This window comes from Danio rerio, chromosome 6, assembly GCF_052040795.2.
Source record: "Danio rerio strain M-AB ecotype USA chromosome 6, GRCz13ab, whole genome shotgun sequence".
Classification (NCBI taxonomy): Eukaryota; Metazoa; Chordata; class Actinopteri; order Cypriniformes; family Danionidae; genus Danio; species Danio rerio.
Genome location: NC_141026.1, coordinates 29,681,897 through 29,708,696, shown reverse-complemented (window position 1 = coordinate 29,708,696; position 26,800 = coordinate 29,681,897). Strand labels below are relative to the sequence as shown.

Sequence of the window (26,800 nt, the reverse complement as noted above, 5' to 3'; positions counted from 1 at the left end):
ACAGTAAATAAAATCTTGACAATTCATAATACAAATACAAATAATACTCATACAAATTCTTACAAATTAGCCACAAAACTGAAGGGAAAAAAAGTAATATAGTTATGTTTTCTCATGAGATCAGGCTGGCAAAACCATATTAGGTCTACATTTGCGGCAATTCATCTATTGTTATTGAATAGCGGCAGTTAAGATTCAAATGAGTTCAAAAGTATTGATCAGCAAACATTATTTTTTCATAAGAAAAAGTGACTGCCGTTGTTTGTTAACCCCTTGGCTTTGACACCCAGCAGCCCCCTGGCAATTCCAGCACAATGAGAAGTCAACAAGCCAGTCTCCATTTAACAGTCATGCTAGTAACAGGTCACCGTTGCTACTGTGTGATGCAGTTATCTCCAATCTGAAGTTCGGATAGAGATTTCCATGTTATTACTGAGCTGCTCTGCAGAGTCAGAAATTTAGGGTATTTTATTTGTTGTTAAATAGCACTCCATGATAGCTATTGATAACTAATGCTAGTTTTTTATTATACACTTTGGTTTAGGTTATTTTTCAATAAAGTAAAGTGGGAAAATTTTGAAAATTTAAAAAAAAAAAATTCCTTAGGAAATCCTTGCAGGATGAGTCTCAACCCTAGCACTGCCACTGCATGTAAATGATCCACAACAGGGGTTACACTAGATAATCTCTCATTGTTCTGAAAACCTAAAGTAAAACATGTTTGGGCTGGACTATAATTCAATATCAATATATACAGTCAGGTCCATAAATATTGGAACATTGACACATTGCTATTGGCTCTATACACCGACACCATGGATTTGAAATAAAACAAACAAGATGCGCTTAAACTGCAAGCTGTCAGCTTTAATTTGAGACTGTTTACATACAAATCAGGTGAACGGTGTAGGCATTACAACAGTTTACATATGTACCTCCCACTTGTGAAGGGACCAAAATAAAAAGGGACAGAATAAAAATCATGAATTAAACTTTCACTTTTTAATACTTGGTTGCAAATCCTTTGCAATCAATTACAGCGTGAAGTCTGGAACACATAGACACCACCAGATGCTGGGTTTAATTTCTGGTGGTGCTTTGCCAGGCCCCAACAGTAACTGTCTTCAGTTCCTGCTTATTATTGGGTCATTTTCCCTTCAGTTTTGTCTTCAGTAGCTGAAATATATGCTTAATCAAATTTAGGTCAGGGGATTGACCATTGCATAAGGTTCCAGTTCTTTCACTTCAAAAACTCCTTGGTTGCTTTTGCAGTATGCTTTTGGTCACTGTCCATCTGCTCTGTGAAGTGCCGTCCAATGAGTTCTGAAGCATTTGGCTGAATATAGCAGATAATATTGCCCAAAACACTTTAGAATGCATCCTACTGCAAACACATCATCAATAAATACAAGAAATCCAGTTCCAATGGTAGATATGCATGCCTACGCCATGACACTACCGCCACCATGCTTCACTGCTTTGGATCATAAGCAGTTCTTTTCCTTCTCCACACTCTTCTCTTTCCATCACTCTGGAAAAAAGTTGACCTTGGTCATATTTGTTCATAGAATGTTGTTCCAGAACTGCATAGGCTTTTTTAGAACTTTAATCTGGCCTTACTGTTTTGAGGCTCACCAATGGTTTACATCTTGTGGTGAACCCTCTGTATTCACTCTGGTGAATACACATACAGTACACCTACCTCCTGGAGAGAGTTCTTGATCTGGCCAACTCCTGTGAAGGGTTTTTTTCACTAGGAAATAATTATTCAGTTTTCCACCACAGAAACAGTCTTCCGGGTCTTTTAGTGTTGCTGAGCTCACTGGTGCGTTGTTTTGGCCAAGCCTAATGTTTTTGATATTTCTGATGGGTTCGTTTTGTTTTTTCAACCTAATGATGGCTTGCTTGACTGATAGTGACAGCTCTTTGGATCTCATCTCGAGAGTTGTCAGCAACAGATTGAAATTCAAATAGCACACTTGAATCGAACTCTGGACCTTTTATCTGCTCACTGTAATTGGGATAACGAAGGAATAACACACATCTGGCCATGGAACAGCTGAGAAGCCAGTTGTCCAATTACTTTTAGTCCCTTAACATAAAGAGGCAATTCTTACACCGCTCAAATTAATTTAATTAATTAATTTAATTTAATTTGTCAAATTAAAGCTGACAGCCTGCAGTTAAAGCACATCTTGTTTGTTTTATTTCAAATCCATTGTGTTGGTGTATAGAGCCAAAACTGTCAGAATTGTGTCAATGTCCAAATATTTATGGACCTGACTGTATAGTGTTTAACAAATTTATTTTTATTTTTTTTTTAACGGTGTTAGCTTATGATAGACACATTTTTTGATATTCCACTTTACAGCTTTTGACAGTAAATGTTCATGGCGGAACTATGAGAAAGAGCAACTGGCTTCTAAATAATGACCTACATTACAGACACGCTCTGCAATAGTTGGTTATAGCTCTGAATGCGTACACTGCAGTGCATGTGTCTATCAGTTGATCTATCTGCAGATCACTCATATATCTGGCTTTCAAACACTCAAGTGTACATGTAAGTGCTCTGTGGAGAACATGAATCAATCATCATGGGTTGACTTGCTGTCCCACTGGCTGTAGCTCATCACTACAACTGATATCAAGTGATGTTTAGGCCAACCAGTCCAGATATATGGCATGCTAGATATTTGCGAGGTGTCAGTGATGTGTCAGCGAACCTCTCTGATGTGTCGTTAAGTATTTTACACAAAGATTGCAAAGCGCCAATCACCTGCTGATTATCCTTAAATCATATCCTGATCTGTCAGCGAACTTCTTAATTTGCAAATTGGGCTCAAATCAGACTCAAACCAGGAGACAAAGCAGGAAATGAGGATGTTGCATCTCATATCATCTTCATAACCCAAAACTTTTGAGATTTGTAGTTGAATGTCAGAGCATTCAAACAGGTTTCATTGGCTGTGTTGCAGGGAAGTGAATTCCAAGCATTAGCACTGTCTCATAAAACAGAGGCCCTTTAAAGTCTAGACAAGAGTCCTTCCTCTTGTTGGTAAAGTAGTAAAAAGTGCCATAAAGCAATTATTTACAACATCAAGCGACTTGCTGCAAGGGCTGAGCAGTAAACCTGGTGAGGTTTTGTAGGTTTGGATAATTATGCTCATCCATCACGGCTACATAGTCTTCCTCAGGCAGTGCTTCAAATTCCTGTGGGATTGTGATGTCTGTCTTGTTCTTTTCCGTGCCATGCTCCTGCCCAGTTACTTGAGGAAAGCAACTACTGTGCAATAAAACTTGAGACTGCTTACCTTCACAGTTGTCACCGTAGTATCCGGGCATGCAGGTGCAGCTGTAATTTCCAGAGTTAGTGTACTCGCAGATTTGATGTTTATTACAAATCTCTCCAACACAGGATTCTGTTAATGAAGTAAAACATAAGTGTGGTATTTTATAAATTAAGTGATTCAGCTTAGTGGGAACTCGAAGAACATTTACCACTTACCTGTCTGATTTGCAGCATCAGCAACAACCAACTCTGTTTTATGGGGAAAATACTTAATTAGTATGTTGTGGAGGTATTACTAGAGTAACACAATCAAACCATTTACTGATGTTTAATTAAGTGATATGTGTAAAATAAAGGTAAATCCATAAATAACTAAACCAAATCGAAACCCCATTTAAATTTTAAGCCACTTTGTTGACCTAAAGGGCCAAAATGAAACTGATAACTTGATGTTATTAACAAAGGATTTAGTTGAAGTACTCAGACACGTGGTCGAAAGCCATAGTTATCCTATAGTGTTTCACTCTCCTTATCCATTTCACTTTTTCAGCTTCTTGGAAAATGTTACAGCAAGCCAAATGTAAAGGGGAAAGTAGGTGGCTGGCTGTGTAAACACATTCTATCATTAAACATTTTTCGCCTCACAAATGGAAACAAAAACAAAGACCGGATAATGTGTTGCGCCTGGCATTTATAAAGTAAGATGATTGGCTGAACTCAAGAGTAAGAGCACACCTGTCTCACATGCGCTTCCAGTGAAGTTTGCTGTACAGGTGCAGGTGTAGTTATTTACCAGGTCTTCACACACACCTCCATTCAAACATGGCATTGACATGCATTCGTTGATGTCTGTATTCAAAAACACAAGATTCATTGGTTAGAGTACAGACTTTAAAAAAGTCAGACCTTGGAAAAGCTTGGCTTTGACTGTATTGATATTTTAGGATTTGTGCAGGTGTATTGTTTCATTAATCAGGTGTCTAGTATGAACATCAATCTGGTCTCGTGTAGAAACAAGGGTTCAAGGTAAACAAAGCCAAGCAGATTCATTTTCAAAGAACTTCACAACTGGGTTTGTATTTCATTATTAAAATCCATTGTGGGAAGCCCAATTTGTCAACCAGGGGAATCATGTCAGTGCTTTTTCCTAAAAAAATCCTATCAAGGTCTGCTCAGAGCGCTTTCAATATTCGGAACATAAAACCTGACCCAAAATGAAAACAGGAAAAGAAATCAAAGTACCTGATAAAATAATTCCATTTACTAGCTGCCTTTTAAAAGTATTGTGCTATTGCAGTCTTCAGTCTAGATAACACCATCTGTCAAATGAATAAGTGCAAGCCTAATGTGGAAAAAAGGAAATGTTCCCTGGGGAAAGCCATGGCCTTTCCGTGACACTCCCAAGATCTGTACTCACCTGACTCGCATAGGAACCCAGTGTAACCTGCTTGGCATATGCAGGTGAAGTTGCCGACACCCTGTATGCACTGTGCTCCATTGAGACATGGGGTCTCCTGGCACTCGTCTATGTCTGCAGGCAATAAACACAGAGACGCACACATACACATAGACACACACTGGATATTTATTCAGCTGATTAATATATCCTCCACACCGTTCCCCTCACTCTAAAACTATGCACTTCTGGCTGTGAAAGGTATTAGAGGTTTGATACATCTCTGCAGGCTGGACTGTGGGAACGAGAAAGAGGCTGAAGCCAGCCGAGTGCTAAGGGAGGAGGGGAGGATAAAGTCAGTGAGGAAAGAGTCCACAGCATAAAATGAAGAGCTTACTGAGTTTCACATCATTTTCAGTAGCTATTTTACACCTCGTTGGACGAGTTTTTGAAAAGAACATTTAGTTTCTGTTACCTCAGCATGCAATATGCAAAAAGTCAGATAAATGAAGATTCTAGAATTTACCTGTCTCACATGTTGCCCCTATGAATCCCACTGGGCACAGGCAGATGAAGTGGTTGATCTTGTCCACACATGTGCCTCCGTTTTGACAGGGGTATGAGGAGCACTCATCAACTTCTATCAAAACACAAAATAACAACAAATATGACGTGACTTATTAGACTTGCGCACAGGAATGAAAACAAGAGGGAATCCTAAAGTGCATAGGGGTGGAGGAAAAGGTAATGATTTGACCACTGCAAAACATCGGACAGACTCTGGAATAGCCTTCCTGGTAATGTCCGAGGCTCAGACACACTCTCCCAGTTCAAAACTAGATTAAAGACCTATCTGTTTAGTAAAGCATACACTCAGTGCATCACCTAGCAGGTTCCACACTGGCTTCTACATCTTGCTTATATACACCATGAACAGCAGCTACGCTAATTATTCTCTTTATTCTCTATTTTCACCTGGGGATACTCATCCCGAGGTCCTCAGATTAGGCGGAGTCACTGATTGGATCCAAGACCAGCGACGTGATGATCCCAAGGATTCCATATCCGGGACCAGGCCATATCCTGAGCTGCTGCTGCGCTGATGGTCGTGGGGAGTGGAGAACATGAGTCTGATTCCAGCGACGCTCCAGGGACAGACGAGTCTTCATTGAGGCCATCTTCCAGCATAAACCACGGCGAATGAAGTTCTGCACAAGACTTTTGGCCAGCGGAGAAATTAAAATGGTCGTGCCCAACTGAGTCTGGTTCTCTCAAGGTTTTTTTTCTTCACTCCCATCAGGTGAAGTTTTTTTTCCCTCTCCGCTGTCGCCACTGCCTCGCATGGTTCAGGATTGGTAGAGCTACGCATCGATGAATTTGCTCTTCAGTGTTTGAACTCTCAGTAATGATTAAATCACACTGAACAGAGCTAAACTGAACTGAACTGAACTGAACTTAAACACTAAAACCTGAACCACACTGTTCCAGTTACTATGACCATTTATGTGAAGCTGCTTTGACACAATCTACATTGTAAAAGCGCTATACAAATAAAGCTGAATTGAATTGAATTGAACTCAACTGTATGCGTATTGCATACAGATGTGACCAGGGGAAATTCTCTCCCTTGGGTTGTCCCACTGGCTTACAGGGTGGAATTCTGCTTTTACAAGCTGACTTTCTCTTTCCTGGCAAGGAAGAACACAAAGGATGATACAGGTCATGGGGGATGGAAGGATTTCATCATTGGTTTACCTATCTGGCATCTGCGTCCAGTAAATCCAGCCAAACACGAACAAGTGAAAGAGGGATTTCCAGTGATGCAGTCATCAATGCAACGTCCACCATTTCGACAGGGCCTTAAATTGGCACAGACTGAAGCTGAAGAGGACAATAGAAATGTATGTATTCTCCATAATGTTTTCTAATTTGTTGGCTTGACTGGATTTTTTTTCCCTCTGGCGACATACCTGAGTCGTTGCAGCCACCCACTTGAACATGAGAATCATCAATACGAAAGACCCAACGACCAGGATATCCCACATTCGTAGTGGTTTCAATTTCAACAATATCATCTGTTCGGGAGCCTGGAATGTTGAAATAGCGCTTCCCATCACCAGCATTAAAACCTGCCTAGGAAGAGAGTGGAAGTGGAGGACAGTTCTCTCAGAGTAGTTTCTTTCACATTGCATTTTATTCATTTAAGGCAAGACTTGAATCCAAAGTGCCAAAGTTGAAAAGTAATGGCAAAGACCTTACCTGTGCAGCTATGCCCCCTAAGCCAGCGAGGTCTCCACCACTGGTAGCATGCATTCCTGTTGTCCAGGTAATATTGTGGTACTGGAAGATGGTGAAGGAGAGCTCACCATCTGTGATGAGAACTACTTGAAATGTATTGACCTTTAGAACAGAACACAAAGCAGGTCATTTGCCACAACTAGCCTGGAGATTTATTATTGGAATTATTATTTTACTAGTTAGATTAGTATTTTTCACTCATGCTCTCAATATCCACGATAATGAATTGTTAAGTTTTGATCAAGATTGGTTTTAAACTCCTGAACAGTGAACCTTGAGGCTTAGAGTAGAGAAACTGTGTGTTATATTACAGAATTACAAAAATACAGGCCTAGTAGAGAAAACATAAACATAGTAAAGCAACACAGCATATGTATTAAGTGTCAATGACTTTGTACCGGAGTTATTGAGCTGCCACCAAAAAATGTGACTTGATGCCAGGTAGCAATTAGCACCCATGTGGTCACAAATGTTGGGAACTCCGGAAAGTAACGATTAGTATCTGCAGTAGCTCTTCTCAGGATAGCAGGATCTTTGCTCTCACGATAGAAGACTTTCCCTGCTCGTCGGTTGTCTACGTCAGCCCAGAATGGAGCCACCACTCTTCGGTCTCCAGCAATAGGGAATGCCACAGGGGTGAACTGGGACACCTCCCTCAAGAAAGACACCAGGCCATTGTTGTTGACCTAAATGTCAAAGAACAGAAGAGCAAGTACGTGCTCAGGGTTAGCAGAGTCTGCACACACTTGCAGCTTACCTTCCTGGCACTCCTTCCTGGATTCCATTGCTTAAGCTTCACCACACCATGATCTACATGTTTGGACATTCATTTTCTGAGTTGCATAAATAGCATATTTCATCTCCATTAAAGTCTTTCTGTACCATATTATACCTGACAACAGAGGCTGGGTTGGTTCCATTAGTATTACATAGTAAGACAAGAAAGAACAGACCAACAGAACTCTAAAGGTTTTAAGGACATTTCAAGTAGGACTCAACCCATCAACAATTCAGTTTCTTACAATGACATTTAGAAGATATATTGCAAAAGGGCCTGGAACAGCAATCGGATGGCTATGATGTATGAATCATGCTGACTGGGGATAAGCAGAGATGAGGTGTCCAGTAGTGTGTTGACACTCGAGAGTGAGCAGTAGCATTGCAGGATGAAAGAGTAAGGTCAGGCCCTGTGGCAGATGTATCCTTTCCCCATAAGGAAACAGACAGCTGCCTTGTTCTGCCAGACATCTACGTCTTGCAGCTGAGAAAACCGGATCACTGTTCAGACACACACATACGCACTTTGACACACCTGCCCTGGCTCCTGTCCACTAGAAGTGGTTTTAGAGGGTGAGGCCTTTATAACTGCCTCTAAAGTAACCACAGAGCCCAACACTTGCTTTGCTGACCACTGGCTTTACTCTGTTGACTGAGTCTATTTCTGTTTGAATATTTAGCCAGGCTGACACTAAAGAAAACTTAAAGCATTTGGAGATTCACCGTGTTGCTAAATTGATGCGAATATGCATGCAATCTCATTAAAAAGATAGGTTGGTGTTTTTATGAAACCAGTAAAGAAGCGAAGGAGCCACAAAACTCCCCTCAGTAATTATCTAATGATTTGAAATCCTTACTGAACAGTAGCTATGTTTCCATCCAAAGATGTGAATTAGATTGATGCTCAAAACTGGAATACTGCATAAAAAATTTGTGAATAAAGCACCATTTCCACCCAATGAGGCAAAGTCATCACTTCCTGATATACTGGCACCTAATATCAAAACGAAAATGTAATTTGCTACTGTGGGCCTTTTTTATTAAATAATAAATGACTTGTGTTTCACAAGACAAAATGCAATGAATGTGAGGTGGCTTTTGAAGGCACTAGACCAATCTTTAGGAGTGCAGCCTCTCAAGACAATAATACCAAACCCCTTTGATAATGGACTTTGTCTAAGGGATTTTAGAATGACCAAAACAACATTTAAGATGTTTTACAATGTGGTTGGTTTGCTGGTTTGTCTATTACTGCTATCCAATCATAGCTATATTTGTTATACATGATCTGTTAAAACAAAATCACATTGCTATTTTGATTTGCATACTGGAATAAATGCATTTGCATTATACACTCATCGGCCACTTTATTAGGTACACCTTACTAGTACCAGGTTGGACCCCCTCTTTGCTTTCAGAACTGCTTTAAAACTTTGTGACATAGATTACACAATGTACTGGAAATATTCCTCATAGATTTTGGTCTATATTGACATGATAGCATCACACAGTTGCGGCAGATTTGTCAGTTGCACAACCATGATGTGAATCTCCCATTCCACCACATACCAAAGGTGCTCTATCGGACTGTCTATCTATCTATCAATCTATCTGGTGACTGTGAAGGCCATTTGAGTACAGTCATTGTCATGTTCCAGAAACCAGTCTGAGATGATTCGCACTTTATGACATCGCACAATATCGCGCTGGAAGTAGCCATCAGAAGATGGGTACACTGTGGGCATAAAGGGATGGACACCACCACCAGCACTAGCCTGAACCATTGAGAAGAAAGGATGGATCCATGCTTTCATGTTATTCACGCCAAATTCTCACCCTACCACTCGAATATCGCAGCATTAATCGAGACTCATCAGACCAGGCAACATTCTTCCAATCTTTTATTGTCCAATTTTTGGTGAGCCTGTGCCAATTGTAGCCTCGGTTTCCTGTTCTTAGCTGATATGAGTGGCAGCCAGTATAGTCTTCTATGGATGTGTTGTGTGTTCAGAGACGCTCTTCTACATACCTCGGTTGCAAGGAGTGGTTATTTGAGTTGCTGTTGCCTTTCTAACAGCTCGAACCAGTCTGGCCGTTCTCCTCTAACCTCTGGCATCAACAAAGCATTTGCACCCACAGAACTACTGCTTACTAGATATATTCTCTTTTTCCATAGAGATGGTTGTGCGTGAAAGTCCCAGTAGATCAGCAGTTTCTGAAATACTCAGACCAGCTCCGCCTGGCACCAACAACCATACCATGTTCAGAGTCACTTAAATCACCTTTCTTTCCCATTCTGAATGTCGGTTTGAACTGCAGCAGATCATCTTGACTATGTCTACATGCCTAAATGCATTGAGCTGCTGATATGTGATTGTCTGATTAGAAATTTGTGTTAATGAGCAGCTGGACAGGTGTACTGTACCTAAAAAAGTGGCCAGTGAGTGTGGTTTATAAGCATGTTATCTTATCAGATGAAATGTTTATTTCACTCAGTTGTGTGCATACAGTTTGTCTACTCATTTTCAAAATGCAAATAAAAATAGGCGGATAAAAACATAACTTGTGAATCATCTACACTGTTCTCTAATATTTACTTTAGAAATACCATCAATCATCTCTTTTTGCCTTATCTGATTATTACAGAAACGCAATAAGAAAGTGTGCCTAAATTATGCTGGTCAGTTTGCATCTCAAGCAATCACTCGCTTTCCAAATGTTTGGTCCCAAATGGCAGCTGTCCTGTCCCTTCCTTTCATTCATCTCTACCCAGTTCTGGAAGCTGCAACAGCAACAAAAGCGATGTCAGACACACGACCTTTCTTCTCCCCTCCCCATGCGTATGGAAACCATAATTCGGAGGCCTTTGCTGTAAAAACAGTAGAGGAAGTTTTGTTTGGCCTGACTCGGGTGCTTGGTTAATTGGCCGACCGCAGTCTTCCCCTTTCTGCATCAACGTGCTGTGGCAAGAGTGTGGTTAACATGGAGAAACAGAGTGAAGCCTGCAGGGCCACAACTCTGGGGTCATTGAGAGGAGCCCTGCAACAGCAAGAGAATGAAAAAAGACAAAGTGAGAGAGGCAGGAGGGATGGAAAAGATTGAGGGATGGAAAGTGCAGGCACAGTTCACTGACAGATACAAACACTTGACAGGAACCAAAATGTGATTTAGAGCAAATGTTTCACAGATGACCAAAACACTTGCAGTACTAAACTATTGTATGCTAATGATATATCCAGCAAACTGGGAATAGAGAGTTTTATAGTCATTAAGGAAGGCAGCATCTTGACCAGTACAACCACTGGAGAAGTACAGAGTGTAGACATAGAAAATTGAAGTAGCTTATCTTGCTCTTAAATTAGTAGTAGGAAAACTCACAAAGCAATAGATCAGGTGTTATTCTATGGTGTTACATTACGTTCTAGCATTTGGTCTGATCTTTTTTAGCATCTGGAAGAGGTTTAGAAATTTAGTTTTTCATCCATTTTCATAAAATAAGATAGAGTAATTTAATCTATCCACAGATTCAATGTGATCTAAAGCATAACTTAAGTTCAAATAGGTAAGCTCTGTGGTGTAATATGTATATATAACTTAAATTGGAAATCAAACACTTATAATAAAACAATCACATGTCAAAAATCATTTAATTATTTAAGATTAATTACTGTTTTTATTGGGTCTACATGGTGCCACTCTTGCAGCCACATCCATTTCTATTATTATTCTTCAGCAGATATTTCACAAGTTTTCATAGAGTGCTTTTTTGGAGCTAAGTCAATTTAGTACTAAAACAAATGTTCACCTTGGAAAACTTATGGGAAAACAAATTCCTCCATTAAAAGGTACCTAAAGAGCAGCTTGGCAAAACATCGGGTCCTGACCCAGGAACATTTACTTGCTCTTCTTGGTAATTTGAGGAAAAGGCTGCAGAGGAAGTGTCTGTAAGACTAACCTTGACTCCTCTTGCTCCATGCCCTTGTGTGGCTATGATGTGTTTCTTTATCGTGACTGGCATTCCAAGGAATGCCAAACCTTGACCTTTTGTATGGCATTGCAGCCATTCATATCTTATAATAATATACAAAAGATTCAGAGCATTCTCAGAAAAATAACTTCATCCGTTTAGAAAAATTAATTTCAGTGGCTGCCCCTATTGAATTGAATCAAAATATTAGCTCTGAGCTTGTCATAACATATGACTTATCTTGACATAAAGCATTACACATCAATCTAACCTGATTCTAAAAATATATGTATATCACATATATGTACTCACACACTTTGCTAATATTTTTTATCCAACTTAAGTGAAGAGGAGGAGGAGGAGGAGGGGAGGAGCAAAAAGTTATAGAGAGACAAAGATAAAGAGAAAAATCCCTCAAGGTTGAAGATTCCCTCTCTATAGTTGCGCAAACATGAAGTGTTGAAGTGCTGAAGATGAGCTTTAGCAGATGTGCTCCTAGTGTGCCGTGAAACCTCAAATCTTTCAGTTACAACCATTTTGTCTTGACTCAACACTTAGATGAACAATTTTACATCTAAAGAAAGTTAATATTATGTATATATATAAAAAACTGCTGATTATTCAGATCTCCTACTTGTTGTACTTGTTGGGAGGTGTTCGTTTCTTAAATTATGGTCCCTGAAAATCAGTCATGGTTTTCTGCTCCATATCAAAACTTCCATCATTTAAATATGATATAATATCAAGCTTTCCATGTTCTTCATTTGCTGTGAAAGTATATGTTGTCTAGCTTTAGATCTCATCCATTCTGCTCTTTATCCCAGCCATTCATGAGGTTTGTTAATTAAGGGCCTGTGTTGCTTGGCATCTCTGAAATACTTTACAGATGCATCTGGGTTCTGTTAAAAGGATCTCTCCTGTCTTCGATAGAGCAGCTGGACAAGTCCAGCAGGAAGACCCCTGAACTTTTTATCTAAGGCTGAAGAAGAAGAAGGGGTGAGGACAAATAAGGCGAGAGGAGAGGTGGCAGATACATGTGAAAAGGCGAATTGTGCAACAAGAAAAAATAACATTTTGAAGACTTCTGGGTTGATAAAGGGGTCACTAATCTTTCAGGTTCTAGATGGCAAAGAACATGCTTTAGTAATTCCTGAAAATTACGCTCTAAATGTAGATAATCGAGCATATTTAATAGAGAGCAAGTATATTTATTAATGTAATACATAGAGCAATGTACTGTAGTGTACAGTGTTACTTCGGTTGTTTCTTCAGGTATTTTGAATATTGTACATTTACTTATTCTTAACTCAGCAGCCTCAAAATGCATTAAAAACTTTTATGAAATATGAAAGTATCACAAGAAAGAGGCAAATCCTTGATATTGTTGTACAAAAGAATATTGTGCTTGAAAATCCTACTAGAGATCAGCGTATGTATTTTTGAGTCATTCTATTATGAGCAGTGTTATTACCTTATGTTTATGCAAATTCTTGTGAAAATGGAGTGAATGAATAAGATTAGGAAGATGACTGGGGTGGACAGAGAAAGTCAGAAGGTGAAACATGCAATAGCAGGCAGTACTGATCCCTCTTTTTGCTTTAGGGAAGTTCTTACGGTAATACACTGAGACAACTCTCAAGAACCACCTCAAATTGTTTGGTTTAAGAGCTTTTCTGTTTTTGCAAGGCCCAAAGGCTTGGAATGCCCTCCCGGAAGAAATTATCCATGAGGATCTGCCCTTGTGTACTCTCTGAAATCTCACCTGTTCAAAAGCTGCTCTCTTGTGGATGAGATCAACATGAGGCTTTAGCATGCAATAAAGCTGATGTGTAATTGATTCTATTCAAGCAGCTCTGGTGCACTTCAGAAATCATGACCGCAATTTTAATGCTGTCGCATGCCTCAATGCACCAGTGACTTGCTAATCATATTCTGATTGACCTGCAGTTACCTCCCAGTTTGTACTCAGTGCACCCTTTCTGCAGTTACCACCCATTACTGTACCTTCCGTCCTGTTCTGCTCTACCACATCGAGCTAATCTTATTTTAAATCTTCCCTGCTATCTGCAGCAGGTCTTATCTTGTCTCCAATTCACATTAATATTTACATTGCACTCTGAGATATGAGATACCACTCAGGGTGACACGCAGATGCATCACAAGTTAAACTAAGTTCTGTAGACATCCTTTCACTATTTCAGCAAGTTGCATTGCCTGTGCATGAATCTATGTGACTTCATGACTTTAAAATAGGAAATACAATATTACCCCTCAAAGATGTAAGGGCACAGTTGTTTGATTGACATGTAGTGGCTGGGAGGGTGGGAGAATAATTGTTTGGCATGTCTGCTCTGTCACTCGTCCGCTGCATTGGGCATGTGATCTCATTCATCAGTCCGCTTGTAGCCAGTCCACTTGTGGAAACCTAGCCTCTGTTGCCGTGGTACCTCAGCTAGGCTGAGCAAGTTGTTAGAGACAGAAAGATGATAGTAAAGATGTGCGCTCTGGGTGGAACATCATATTTCTGGAGTCAGAACGATTAGGATGGTGCATTAAAAAAGATGGTGTTGATTTACAAGGATGGAGCTTCCCCTGCACTGAGGCTGAGAAGCATACAGGACACAGATCAACCAAAAGCAGGATGCAACTATAATACAAACACTATGACCTGCCAGCCCTCAAGTTTCTCCCCCATGACAGTCATTTTAGTTTCTTCTCTTCCTCTCACTGCCTCAAACCACAGTTTGTCCAAGCTGCAGTCTACTGTCATGACTCTGAAAACCATCCAATTGTTTAGGCACTCTGTGGGGCCAAATGTGACATGGAAAAACTTTGCGGTGTAGAGGCTCCTTTTCCAATCTCTGACTAAGAGCTTGTTGTATTTCTCTCAATGACAAATTGACAATTCTACTGAATGAAAGACCTAATTCTCCTGCACAACATTCAGACATACTAAACATACAATCTGTACTTACATAGAGTCCAGTGTGCCGTTCACCGAAAAAAGGGAAAGCCACTGATATGGCTACCAGTCCTGATCCCCCATCATCTTGCTCTATGGTCTGAGAGTCACCCTCATCCAGGCCAAACGGGTAGAACTCCTCCAGGGGTACAGCCGGCTCTACGCCATGAAGCAATATAAGCAGCGTGCACATGGAGAGCACCGGTCTCCTCAGCCTCCCCATGACCTTGTCGGCACAGGGATGGAGAGGAGAGGAGTAGAGTCCTGGACACTTAAAGAGGATAACAAGACAACTTTAACTCCAGTGGCAAATATTCAACCAATGATCCTCTCCTTGTTTTTCTTTTCCCTATAAATTTTTGTCTGTTCTCCTCTTTAGGTTTTTAATTCCAACCTTTGATTCCTCTCAGATCTTCTCTCAGCCCTGGTACTTGGGTTGTTGGTCTAAGGCAAGGGGGTAGATTCCTTGCATTCTGTGTGCTGCTGGGTGCTCAAGAGCTGCCGTGCTCCGTGCTGAAATGAACAGAGTGAGAGAGAGAAAGGAGGGGAAGCAGAGTGATTCGGCTCTATGTATTTTTTTTTTTTTTTTTTACAATCCAGTGACTTGGTCCCTGATGGTTAGTTTAGAAATATCCTCAATAAAACCTCTATTCTGCCTGCCAAAGGAGTTCTTTCAGACCCAGCCCCACCACCCCTAGGGATTCACTACCTTGCATGATTAGGAACTCTCATCCAATAGCTGAGAAGGAACCGGTAACTGGATAAGCACTGGGTGGAGCTATGGTAATCAAAAGACTGCTTTAAAGAGACTCTGACAGGGCACTCTCCTCTGCTCTTAACCTTTGCTGAGAAATACCCTTCCTCACAAGCATATGTGTGGTACACACTACCAAATGTCTGCATAATTCCAGGAGTTGGCATATCATATGCATTCATACACTGTAAAACCCAATAAGTTAAGGTAACTCAAAAAAATTTGAGAAAACCGATTGCTATAAACCATTGAAGTTCAAAAGCTAAACCTAATGAGTACAGTGAACTTAATCCATTTAAGTTAAGACAACTCAAACTGTTTAAGGAAATCGATTGCTATAAATCATTTGAGTAAAAAAAAAAAGAAAAAAGAATCTATATGAGTACTGTGAACATACTCCATTTAAGTTGAAGTAATTATGCATTCACTTAACTCATTGCCTTCAACACTGAGTTCAAAACTCTTTTTAAATGAGTAGAATTAACTTTCAGTAATTTTTTGGGTTAAGTACACTCATATCACTCAATAAAGACTGTTGGGTTTTACAGTGTAAACCAGTCCTTGTATATTGTTCACCAGGAAAAAAAAAAAAAAACTATAAAAAAAAAATAACTAAATATACAACACAAGAGCCATTTGCTTTGGATTACAGATTTACTGAAAAATAGCTTTCACTCTGAAAATCAAATTTCCCATATACATGATGAAATGTGATCAATTTTAAATATGCTAAAATCAGCTTCATTAAAATAAAATGTGGATCTTTTTTTCACTCAAGGGGTCATTAGTATCAAGAAACAAATCAAAACAAGAACATCACAAAGGATCTTTTATAGATTTTTTTTGCACACATCACTGACAGCAATTGTTTAGACAACAAAACATCTGTTTTATCATAGTTATTATATGCCAGGGCTGCCAAAATTCGCTCCTGGAGATTCGCTGTCCTGCAAAGTTTAGTTCCAACCCCACTCAGACACACCTAGGCTAGCTAATCAAGCTCTTAAGCTGTAGTCACACTACAGTTTGAGTATGCGAAATTCTGTTGTATGGCACTGCGAAAAGGGGTGGAATTAAACAAATTGATTTAACATTAAAAAAGCAAGCGATTGGTCCATATTTTAAATTTCTGTCTAGAGAGGTCATGTTTTGATCTTCGATTGGTCTCACACAGTCACATAATGCGATTTCGTTGATCGGAGGTTACCAAGCTTAAACTTTGCAATGCAGCAAACTGCGAAACTTGTCGCACGAGCTTGCATATCCGGTCTGATGCATTCGCATGCGAATGAATGGAAGTCTACGGGATAAAAAGTGCAGTGTGACAACCGGACACCGGAGTTTGGGCACCCCTAGTTTATGCAATGAATCGTAAAACAGTATTGTTATTAAAAATCATTTTAGCACCCATAAAAGAAACAACATAATTTGTAAGTAAGTTATGATTCAATTTAGGACGTAATTCATTCTAGCTGTAAAGTAGATGATTGGTTAATAACAATTAAATAGAAATCACTTTGTGTTACCAAGTAGCAAATTATAAAGAAAATAAAGCAAGAATATAAAAATGATGGAGACCTAATGTGTGATGTTTAAGCTACAGATGTTCTAAAGTCTGTGTGTGTGTGACAGAGAGAGATGAAGAAACTGTGCTTAATGCTGTAAGACGAACATGGACAGGCTTAAGATAGATTTATAGTCTGCTTCAGGAGTTTGCTGCACAAATCCTTAAAACAATTTGGCAATTGAGAAGCATTTGGTGAAACAGCGATCTCTTTGTTTGTTGTTATTGGGTTCTTACGATGTGGATCAGGATTACTTAAAGTATTTGTGCAAATGTAGTCCAACAATTCTCCCTGAGACCAGTGATTCTGTATGTTTTTAAAACCAAGGTGTGTGTATGTATGAGTGTGTGTGTGCGTATAAGATTTTATTATGCGTAAGTCCATCCATGTAAGCACTGGCCCCATTTCACTGGTTATAGGCAAACATGTTTGGTATCAAAACAAAACAAAAAAAACTGTCAGCTGAATTCCCAAGCTATTTTGGATTTTCAGAGGTTCACTCTCAGCATCTGCTTCATATATGCTTGCCTCCTCTTCATCTCCTGCTCCAGCTGTTCTTTTAATGTGGAAACCTGAGAAAAACGCAGCAGGTTTTACAGAACTGTCATGTTTTTGTCAGAGACTACTTGCTATTATAAGTAATGTAAATGTATATTGGAATGCATTTGGTCACATCTTTACAGTTTTCTCTTACCTGTTCCTCCAAACAGTGGACCCTCTGGCGGTGAGCTTTCTCCCGAGCCTCCAGAGCTCTCTTTGTCTGCTGCTGGGAGTCCCTCATCCGCTCGCTCTCCAGGTCCAGCTCTTGCTTGTGGCGAGCTGACACTTCTAAAAGTCTTTGAGAGTGAGTCTGCTCCAGGATAGAGATCTGTGACTGCAGATACAACACATAAAATCACATCACAGGTGATTCAAAACCAACTAAAAATTTAAATATGACAATATTATAAAAGCAGTTCATTCCTGAATTCCATAGGATCTAAAGGCGAATTACAGGTGTGTAAACATTTAGGATGCACGTGCATCGCGGAAGCAGAAAATAACGGGAGTGCTAGCTTTTACAGCGAGGGAATGACATCTGACGCAGTACAGAGTTTGTTGTTGTATTAGAAATAAGATATATTGATACATATTATATATTATTTACATAATGCTTTCAGTGTGTTATAACAGCTTGTCACCCAGTGATAAGCAGTTATTCGGCAAAACTACATTAATGTGAGTGGCGTTCGTCTGAGAGGTTCACTTGTGATAACACCCTCCCAATAGATATTAGATGAGATGAAATGGCCAAGCATCCATCCCAAAATGTACAACTATCTCATTGAAACTTCAAGTAGAAGCTAAAGGTCTACAAGTCTTTGAATGCCAACAATTTTGTTCTATGTGGTCATGTGCAAGAAAAAAATGTTTACCAGATTTATTTCCCAGAGATGGGTTGCGGCTGGAAGGGCATCCGCTGCGTAAAAAACTTGCTGGATAAGTAAGCGGTTCATTCCGCTGTGGCGACCCCAGATTAATAAAGGGACTAAGCCGACAAGAAAATGAATGAATTACCAGATTCAAAACTTTGTTAAAAACCGAGGTTCTGCCTAGCCAAAGACAAGGAAAGAAGACGGAACTATACAAGGCCTGGGTTATCATCAACAAGCAAAACAACTGCATTCTGACAGTGTACTGCACCTGTATGGCAGGGTGTGTCAACTTACATTTTTTTTCATTCTAAGCATTCAGTGTCCGCAGTTTAATTCAACATATACTGAAATCATACATTGCTGTAATCAAAAACAAGTAATGTGTATGATTCAGCATATGGTTAACTTACCAAGATATAAAATGAGAATTGCATAGTCCAGAATTTTTAATTAAGTCCTCACTCCATTCAGCTCTTCTGATGGATGTTATTCAAAGACGTCTGCAGTTGGCAGTGTCGGTAGATGGTATCTGGTAAAATTTAAGTTTTCTATTTTCGGACTTTCGATTTTGGCATTCTACCGCACAACACAGCTTGTTTGCTGTTCTTCTTTTGCAACCGGTGTGCGCAGTTGAACCTGTGTAATGTCATGTGTAACAAAGGTATGTAATTCCCCTATTGTCTCTTGTCATGTAACATTGCATAAACAGTAAACAGTATAATGGAAGAAAAGTAGAGGATAGGCTTTATTTTTAATTAAGTTACAGATCGATTATTAGTTCACTCATTTGCACTCTGGATTGATTTCCAAACAAGAAACAGTTTGAGGCAGCATTTTCAGAAAGACTTAATATAAAAAGATGATGCATGCTTACTACATTGGATATATGATCTAAAATAGGAAATACAATATTACTCCTCAAAGACGTAAGAGGACGTTGTTTGAATGACATGTAGTGTAATATCCAAAATCACACTGTTATTGATGTTTCATATGTACAGAGGATTTATGATAAGATATTTGATCCTAGCTTTTTTAATCAAAATTACACATTCAATGGGAGAGTACTTCATTAGAGCATCCAACTATTATTTTAATATGCAAAACTGGTACTTAGTTACCGCAGTGAGGACTTATGTACAGTACTATAAGGTCTTGAATTTGCCGTGCCTTCTAAAATGGAGTGCATGCAACATTATAATCTGCACTCAGAAAAAAAAGTGCAAAAGCTATAACTAGACCTTTACCTTAATATATGTTACATGTTTTTAAAAAAAGGTACCGACCCAGTGACGGCTTTTCAGCTTTATTTCTGAGATTATCACTCGCAAAGTCTATCTTGGTGAGTAGGCAGGAAAGTACTCTGCTTTATAATATAGAAAACATATTTCTAAAGATGCTGTTGACTTGAAATTTTCACCAGATGTTGGCAACAACCAAAGAAATCCATATTTGCAAAGAAAACAAAACTAATCAGTTTACAAATGAAGTTATGTGTAATAAAATGAAATGACACAGGAAAAAAGTATTGAACACATGAAGAAAGAGAGGTGTAGAAAGGCAGTGAAAGCCCAGACTGCAGCTGAAATCGCTCAGTAGTTTTTCAGCAACCCTCTGCCCTTCATCATTGTAAATTAATATCAGCTGCTTCAGTCCAACATCTACATTACCAGGATTAAGAAGATGAAACCAGAGGGGACATTTCAGCAAGAAAATGATCCAAAACACGGTCGAGCAGTCTCAAATGGTTTCAGAAAAAGAAAATCAAGCTCTAGAAAGGCCCAGCCAATCACCTGACTTGAATCCAATAGAAAATGCAAAATAAAGATCAGATTTGTTAGACAAGGCCAACAGAATCATCAAAAGTTTTAGACTTTGATGAAGTCTGTGAAAAAGTCACAGATGAGCAATGCATGACTTCATTCTCCATATGAGAGGCCTTCTAAAAAAAGTATCACATACATTTCTGTAGTTCAGTGCTTTCTCCTTGTGTCATTACAGTGTTAATACATGTTTCAATTAACTCAGAGTTTTATTTAATATTATCTTTTAGAATATTCCCCCCCCCCCAAAAAAAAAAAACATTATGTGTTGATTACTTTCCCCTCCAACAGTAATTAATAAAATTATGTTGACATTTTAGAAGTTGAACATACTAGATGTTGATCCATTTTTTAAATGTAATAATATTTGTAAATATCTCACTTGTAGAGTGTGAATTTCTGCCTGGGTCTCGTTTAATTCTTCCTCTAGATTTCGGATTTTTTGTTCTTGCTGTTCTCTCTCACGCTCACCATGCAATATCTCCACCTCTTTCTTTTGGCGATTGTGTTCCACCTGCACACAACACATGCATTTACACACAAAGTATTAGGGAAGTCTGATGCACGATACCGTAGTATGCTATACATTCATGTAAAGAAACTGCAGCCCAAGGTAAACCCCTCACCATTATTGCATTTGTATCACATACAGACAAACAAACAAGCTCTAAGCCCTTGCAATAAAGGATATGTGCATGACATTGTATTTAGTTTGTAATCGTTTGGCTGTGATTGTAAAAGCATGACAAGCACCTTCTCCAGGGTACGTTTTAGAGAGGACCTGTCTTTTCCCAGACGCAGCAGTGTCCTCTCCAGGTCAGACTTCTCTCCTTGTAGCCGATGGGCAGTTGTCTGCAGGTTAGCCACCTGTTCCTGAAGCTGACTATTTTGCTCTTGCAGGAGTGAACAGCTCTCTTGCGCCTCCTGCTCAGCCTGTTGCCTCTGTCTTACAGTCTAATGAATCAGAAAAGATGCAGAATATTCTCCATCTATATGGCCGTGTAGACCAGAACTGATGGTTTTCTTGAACAGAAAGATCAGGGCATAAACTCAGATTAAAAGAGTATTTAAGTATTTTAAGATATAGTGATATGGGGCAAGAGTGCAACCTTGAATCAGCTAAGCATTTAACTACACTGAAAACCCTAAAAGTACTAAGTTTGGTGAACTGAACAAGTTTAAGTATAGTCTACAAGACCGGGAAGTTAAATCAACTTAAATATGCAAGTTTTGGGAGACTCCATTACCCAATTAAATTGAGGCAACGAGTTTAGGCATTTTATTTAGTTCTGTCAACTTATTGGGGTTTTCAGTGCACTTGTTTTTTTTTTATTCATGGAATAATGGAAATAAAAATGCTGTTCTAATGGAACTATGGGCACAAGAGGGCGATGGTCAGACACCTGGAGTGTATAATAGGTGAGTGGGTGAATGAAGAAGAGATTCAGTTGTGGTAGAGGAAACCATGGTTTCTTGGAGCTACTGTTTGTACTGGGAAGTCCTAGTTGGGAAACTTTGCGTTTTAAGCTCAGTCTAAGGACTTTCTTATTGTCCAGATAACTGAATGTTTGGAAAATGTATTAGTATGCTATCTGAAAAAGATTTGACGTTTTGGATATTATCATTATGAAGTTTCATTCCTCAATCATCTGCAAGTCTTTAAATCAATGCAAATGTAGATCAACATACTACTATTTTAATACTACTATAATTACTCAGAATTATAACACATACATATATATATATATATATATATATATATATATATATATATATATATATATATATATATATATATATATATATATATATATATATATATATATATATATATATATAATATAATATATATAATGTATGTGTCTGCAAAAATTTTTTAAATAAATTTTAAACCAAAAATAAGTAGCCGTTTATTCACATTATGATGATTAATTAAACCTGAAGCTATTTGTTTTCTGATTTAAAAAAAAGACCTTGCACTAAAAGGTTGCACATATTAGAATTTTACAGTCAAGACTACATTTGTTAAAATGACCTATTTTTTTTCAAAGGATTAATTATGATTTTGAGCTCACTACACTTCTTACGTTTATGCATTTTCATGGAACATAAGTTAAACTAACTCAAAATTTAGCATTTTGGTCCTGTCACGTAAAAATTTAAGTTAGGTTCAATCAACTTCACTTAATTGTTTGAGTAAAGACAACATTAGGGTTTTCAGTGTAAGCATTAAAATGTTTGCTAGTTAAAGGTGATAGGTCATTGTTTTCAGAAATAATTTCTGTTATACAGTTATGCTTATGGTTACATTTTTTATGCTGGCTGGGAATGTTGCCTCCATGACCAGGCCCCTGATAAGTGGTTGAAGATGATTGTTGAAAGTCTTTTCACATCTTGATAGCAATCAGGTGCTCCAAATGTACTGATATGTATTTCAGGTAACCCTATAAAATAATGCTCCATTAGTAAATGTGTGTTAATGTATTTACTAACATGAACAAACTACTAATACATTTATTGTGGTATTTATTAATTTTTGTTAATGCTAGGTTATGTTTTTTAAGTTAACATTAGTTCATTTTAGTTCTGTTACGACCCTATCTTCCCTTGCCATGCAGTCTGACGTCACAGTTAATTAGTAAAATTAGGGGTATTCTAGCTGATTTATTTTTATTTTACTTTGTATATAATTTGGTATTCCCTTCAATAAATGTTTATTTTATTATATATCTATTTGTGTATCTTATCCTTTTCATGGTACGGTCGGGAGCAAGCTGGCCGTAACAGTTCATATTAACTCAAGGTGCATTAACTTATGTTAACAAGCAGTTCTTTGGATTTTAATAATGCATGTGTTAATGTTTTACAAGATTATTCATAATTTGTTAATGTTAGTAAGTTTGGTATTGTAATTTTCACTAACTTTACTATAAAGTTTTATCTCCGATGAAAGTAATGCTGTCCAGTATGCTCTTGTGCATTCGGGAAACTTGGCTTTGGATGGCGAATTTTTACAGTAGGGTGAGTCTTTCATTGCTATCAGGCTAATGTTAGCATTTGCCTAGATCTCCTTTTGTACCTTTAATCACAGTGTTGATTTTTTCACTTAATTTGTATTGGTTAAATTTTATAATAATTTTTTTTATTTATTTTTACTAGGGCCAAATTATATTAAAGGTGCTGTAAGTAAGCTTGACACCAAGTGGTTGAACTAGGTATTACATTCCTGGATCAAAACAGACGCCTGATTGAGGACCAACAGGAGCGAGTCTGACTATCAAGCCTAAAGGCTGATTTAAATCATATTCTATATAAAAGTAAGAGCATGCGATAGAAGGAATATTTTCCATATTAAAATCAGATCTTGTTCTAACCAACTCCTCAAATTGATATATTAGAAACACCTTCTATTTCTTGCAGCTGAATGACAGCAAACTATGATCACCTCGGGAAAACCTCATGTGCTTTATTCAGTGTTGAATGCTAACAGTGACTATATGTTTACATGGACATTAGTTATCAAATTATTTGCTTTAATCTAATCAGGCCAATAATAAGATTAAGACATTTACATGAGTAACAGGGGGTTACAAGGTAACCTGCTCACCTAATGTTTACGTTCGTCATGTTTACATTATTTGCTAATTAATACCCTCATGTGGAACTCTGAATCTGCATCTCTTTTTGGAATTTGATACTGTACACCGGAGGTGAGTAAATGAGTGAATGAATGAATGGAATATGTGATTTTCCAGCAAGGTAACCCGGGGTGCTAAAATATAATTGGCTAAACTGGCATTGGGCAGGTTAAAATTACCAAAACAAACACAGCCGTGCTGGCACAGAAGTCACATGTTCAAAGCAGAATATCTGACTTCAGCATTGTTTTTCAGATAAACAAGAATGTTCACTTAACATGTTTCTTAAATATCTGTAAACATATTATGCTATTTTTATGTTTTAGAGGAGTCAAAACTTACATGCAGCAACTTTAAAGGAATAGTTATCTCAAATATTACTTGATTACTCACCATTTATCCTTCTAAACTCAAACCCTTTGGTCAATCTTCAAAACACAAATTAAGATATTTTTTAAAGAAGACTTACTTAGAATAAAACAGTTACAGTGTCAAACACACACATTTGTCTTTTGTTTGACACATTTTATGTGCTCTGTTGATTCTGTGTTTATATGTAGTTAAAAACCATATTAAATATTAATAATAATAATAATCATAATAATAATTCCTTACATTTATATAACGCTTTTCTTGGCACTCAAAGTGTTTTACACAAAGGGGGGAATCTCCTCATCCACCACCAGTGTGCAGCACCTACGTGTATGACGCGACGGCAGCCATTTTGCGCCAGACCGCACACCACACACCAGCTAATTGGTGGAGAGAAGACAGAGTGATGAAGCCAATTATGATATGGGGAGGGTTATGAGGCCATGACGGACAGAAGCCAGAGGGTAAATTTTGGATTTTTTTTAAACGACCACAGAGAGTCAGGACCTCGGTTTAATGTCTCATATGAAAGATGGCCCTCATTGAGCATTATAGAGTCCCCTTCACTATACTGGGGCAATAGGACCCACACAGACTTCAGGTTGGGCACCCCCTGCTGGCATCACTAGCACCACTTCGGGCAGCAACCTAACTTTCCCATGTCGTCTCCCATCCATTAGCTTCAGTGGTCAAGGATGTGAGAGTTGCAGAGAGCTAGCTGCCGGCTATTATTTGTCATATGTCTTTTTAATTCATACAGATTTCTTTTAAAATCTCTACATGAACACAAGGTTTGTTGTAACAAACTTTCAATAGAGTAAAAGAAACCTCTTTAAAAATAGATTATTTTGGGTTTATAAAGATGAACTGAAGTCTTATGGGTTTGAAATGGCAGTGGGATGAGTATAACACTGAATTTTGGGTGAACTAAGCCATTAAAACATTGTGTAAACTGTAAGAGTATGTGTGTATGCATAACCTCCTGCAGGACACGTGTCTGTTTGTCCAGTTCGGAGACCTTGAGTTCACACTCCTCCTGGCTTCTCTGCAGGCTCTGCAGTCTCTCACTCAAGTCATGATTTTGCTTCCTACTGTGTGTTAGAGCCTCTCGTGTCTTATCTAACTTTTCCTATGCACACATCGTACAGACACACACACACACACAGAGAAAGAGAGAGAGAGAGACAAGTATGAACAGGCATCAGCCCATACATGCATAATCAAACACCCACATTCAGTTTTAATGATGAAGCTGTACTTTTCCTCACTACCAATGCCCTGTCTTTTTATTCTTGTTCCCCACATTCTGTTTCTTTTCCTCTTCTGGACCTTTTTTTTATTGGCAAGAGCTGGCATGTCTCAAGCAAACTAAAAAAGATTTACACTGAGGGCGCAGTGTTTTTGTTTGTACAGCATCTTTAAAAAACAGACTCATACTAAGCCTTAAAAGCCCTCCAGAGAAGTTGGAGAAAAAAATGAATGAGTTCAGTCCAGCTTTTTTATTGCACAGTCATCCAGCACCTTCAGGGAACAGGCGACAGCAAAGGTAAACACGTCCAAAAAAATGAAAAATACTGGAAAAGTTATAAAACCACATCATAAATTATTACACATTGTGGCTATGGTAGTAAGATGATCTGTGGGGTTTCAATTAAAGCTGAGGTGAAGTGAGATTAAAACAGGAGCGTTCATAATTGTGCATGTGGCTGAACCACAATGAACATAATAACGTTGTTTGTGACTTTATAATGAAGATGAATGATTGACAGTGTTTATAAAAGAGCCTTTGGTTTAATTTGTCTCATCAAGGTGTATGAGTTTGGATGTGTAGGACCTTTGGTGCCAGTGTATTGCCGAGAGTATTGTCTGTTAAAGGTGCAGTAGATGATTGTCTTAATAAATATTTTTGTTGCACTGTCTGGTTGAAAGTCTCTTCACATTCCAATAGTAATGATTAAAGTAATGATCTAAATGTATTCATATGTATTTTTGTATTCTGGGAAAGGCATAAGACAAAAAAGTTCATCAAATTTAAATTTGTCGGGCTGATAAATCCCATAATTCTGATTCTAAGTAGTCCAAACTGTCAATTAACAAATGTAGATTTGTACAACTATGCAGATCCGCCGCATGAGGACATGAGTGACAGCTGTAAAAACAAATGCTGTATCAAAACTTTTTAAAATCATGAATCAATATTGGAGTTACTTTTGCACGCTGGAGGAAGGATGACACCATGGCTAAAGGATTTCTTTTAGACAGGTAATGTTATGTTTCAAAACTATTTTAGTCACACAAAGTTTATGTAGAATTTGTTATTTTATGAATGGGTTATATGCACAGAAGTGTTGCTCAGCCACTGAAATTTTCAGGCAAACAGTTTTTGCTCTTTATTAGCTCTTTATTCTTTATAATTTATTATATTAATGCTCTTTTACAGCTTTAATAATGTTTATTTAATTTAACAACAAAACAGAAGTAAATAGCAATATTCTGCCTAGCCTGCTTTAAAGAGCTGAAATTGGTTTTATATTTACATTG

General features: G+C 38.3%; 2 protein-coding genes across 13 annotated transcripts in view; both read right to left on the bottom strand.

Annotated features, from left to right (window-relative positions):
* The window catches only part of sned1 (sushi, nidogen and EGF-like domains 1), a 65,113-nt gene extending 49,781 nt beyond the window's left edge, over window positions 1-15,332 (bottom strand). For 4 of the 6 annotated variants that reach the window (XR_015493712.1, XR_015493714.1, XR_015493713.1 and 1 more), the window contains exons 1-10: window positions 14,706-15,332; window positions 7,385-7,672; window positions 6,948-7,088; window positions 6,659-6,821; window positions 6,444-6,569; window positions 5,215-5,328; window positions 4,710-4,823; window positions 4,028-4,141; window positions 3,509-3,541; window positions 3,315-3,422 (exon numbers count right to left, since the gene is read on the bottom strand). Coding sequence is in view for 2 of the 6 variants with exons in the window: in XM_087257288.1 (XP_087113414.1) it covers window positions 3,315-3,422; window positions 3,509-3,541; window positions 4,028-4,141; window positions 4,710-4,823; window positions 5,215-5,328; window positions 6,444-6,569; window positions 6,659-6,821; window positions 6,948-7,088; window positions 7,385-7,672; window positions 14,706-14,915 (1,411 nt within the window). In the remaining 4 variants the exon portion in view is untranslated. The remainder of the gene's footprint in view (window positions 1-3,314; window positions 3,423-3,508; window positions 3,542-4,027; window positions 4,142-4,709; window positions 4,824-5,214; window positions 5,329-6,443; window positions 6,570-6,658; window positions 6,822-6,947; window positions 7,089-7,384; window positions 7,673-14,705) is intronic. The other 2 variants (XR_015493715.1, XM_087257289.1) reach the window with 1 other exon arrangement.
* A 754-nt stretch (window positions 15,333-16,086) lies between these two features.
* crocc2 (ciliary rootlet coiled-coil, rootletin family member 2) overlaps window positions 16,087-26,800 on the bottom strand; it is an 86,104-nt gene continuing 75,390 nt past the window's right edge. For all 7 annotated transcript variants that reach the window (XM_087257285.1, XM_087257284.1, XM_087257281.1 and 4 more), the window contains 5 exons: window positions 25,239-25,388; window positions 21,003-21,203; window positions 20,632-20,763; window positions 17,706-17,885; window positions 16,087-17,583 (listed from right to left, as the gene is read on the bottom strand). In XM_087257285.1, the coding sequence (XP_087113411.1) occupies window positions 17,500-17,583; window positions 17,706-17,885; window positions 20,632-20,763; window positions 21,003-21,203; window positions 25,239-25,388 (747 nt within the window). In that variant the 3' untranslated portion in view covers window positions 16,087-17,499. The remainder of the gene's footprint in view (window positions 17,584-17,705; window positions 17,886-20,631; window positions 20,764-21,002; window positions 21,204-25,238; window positions 25,389-26,800) is intronic.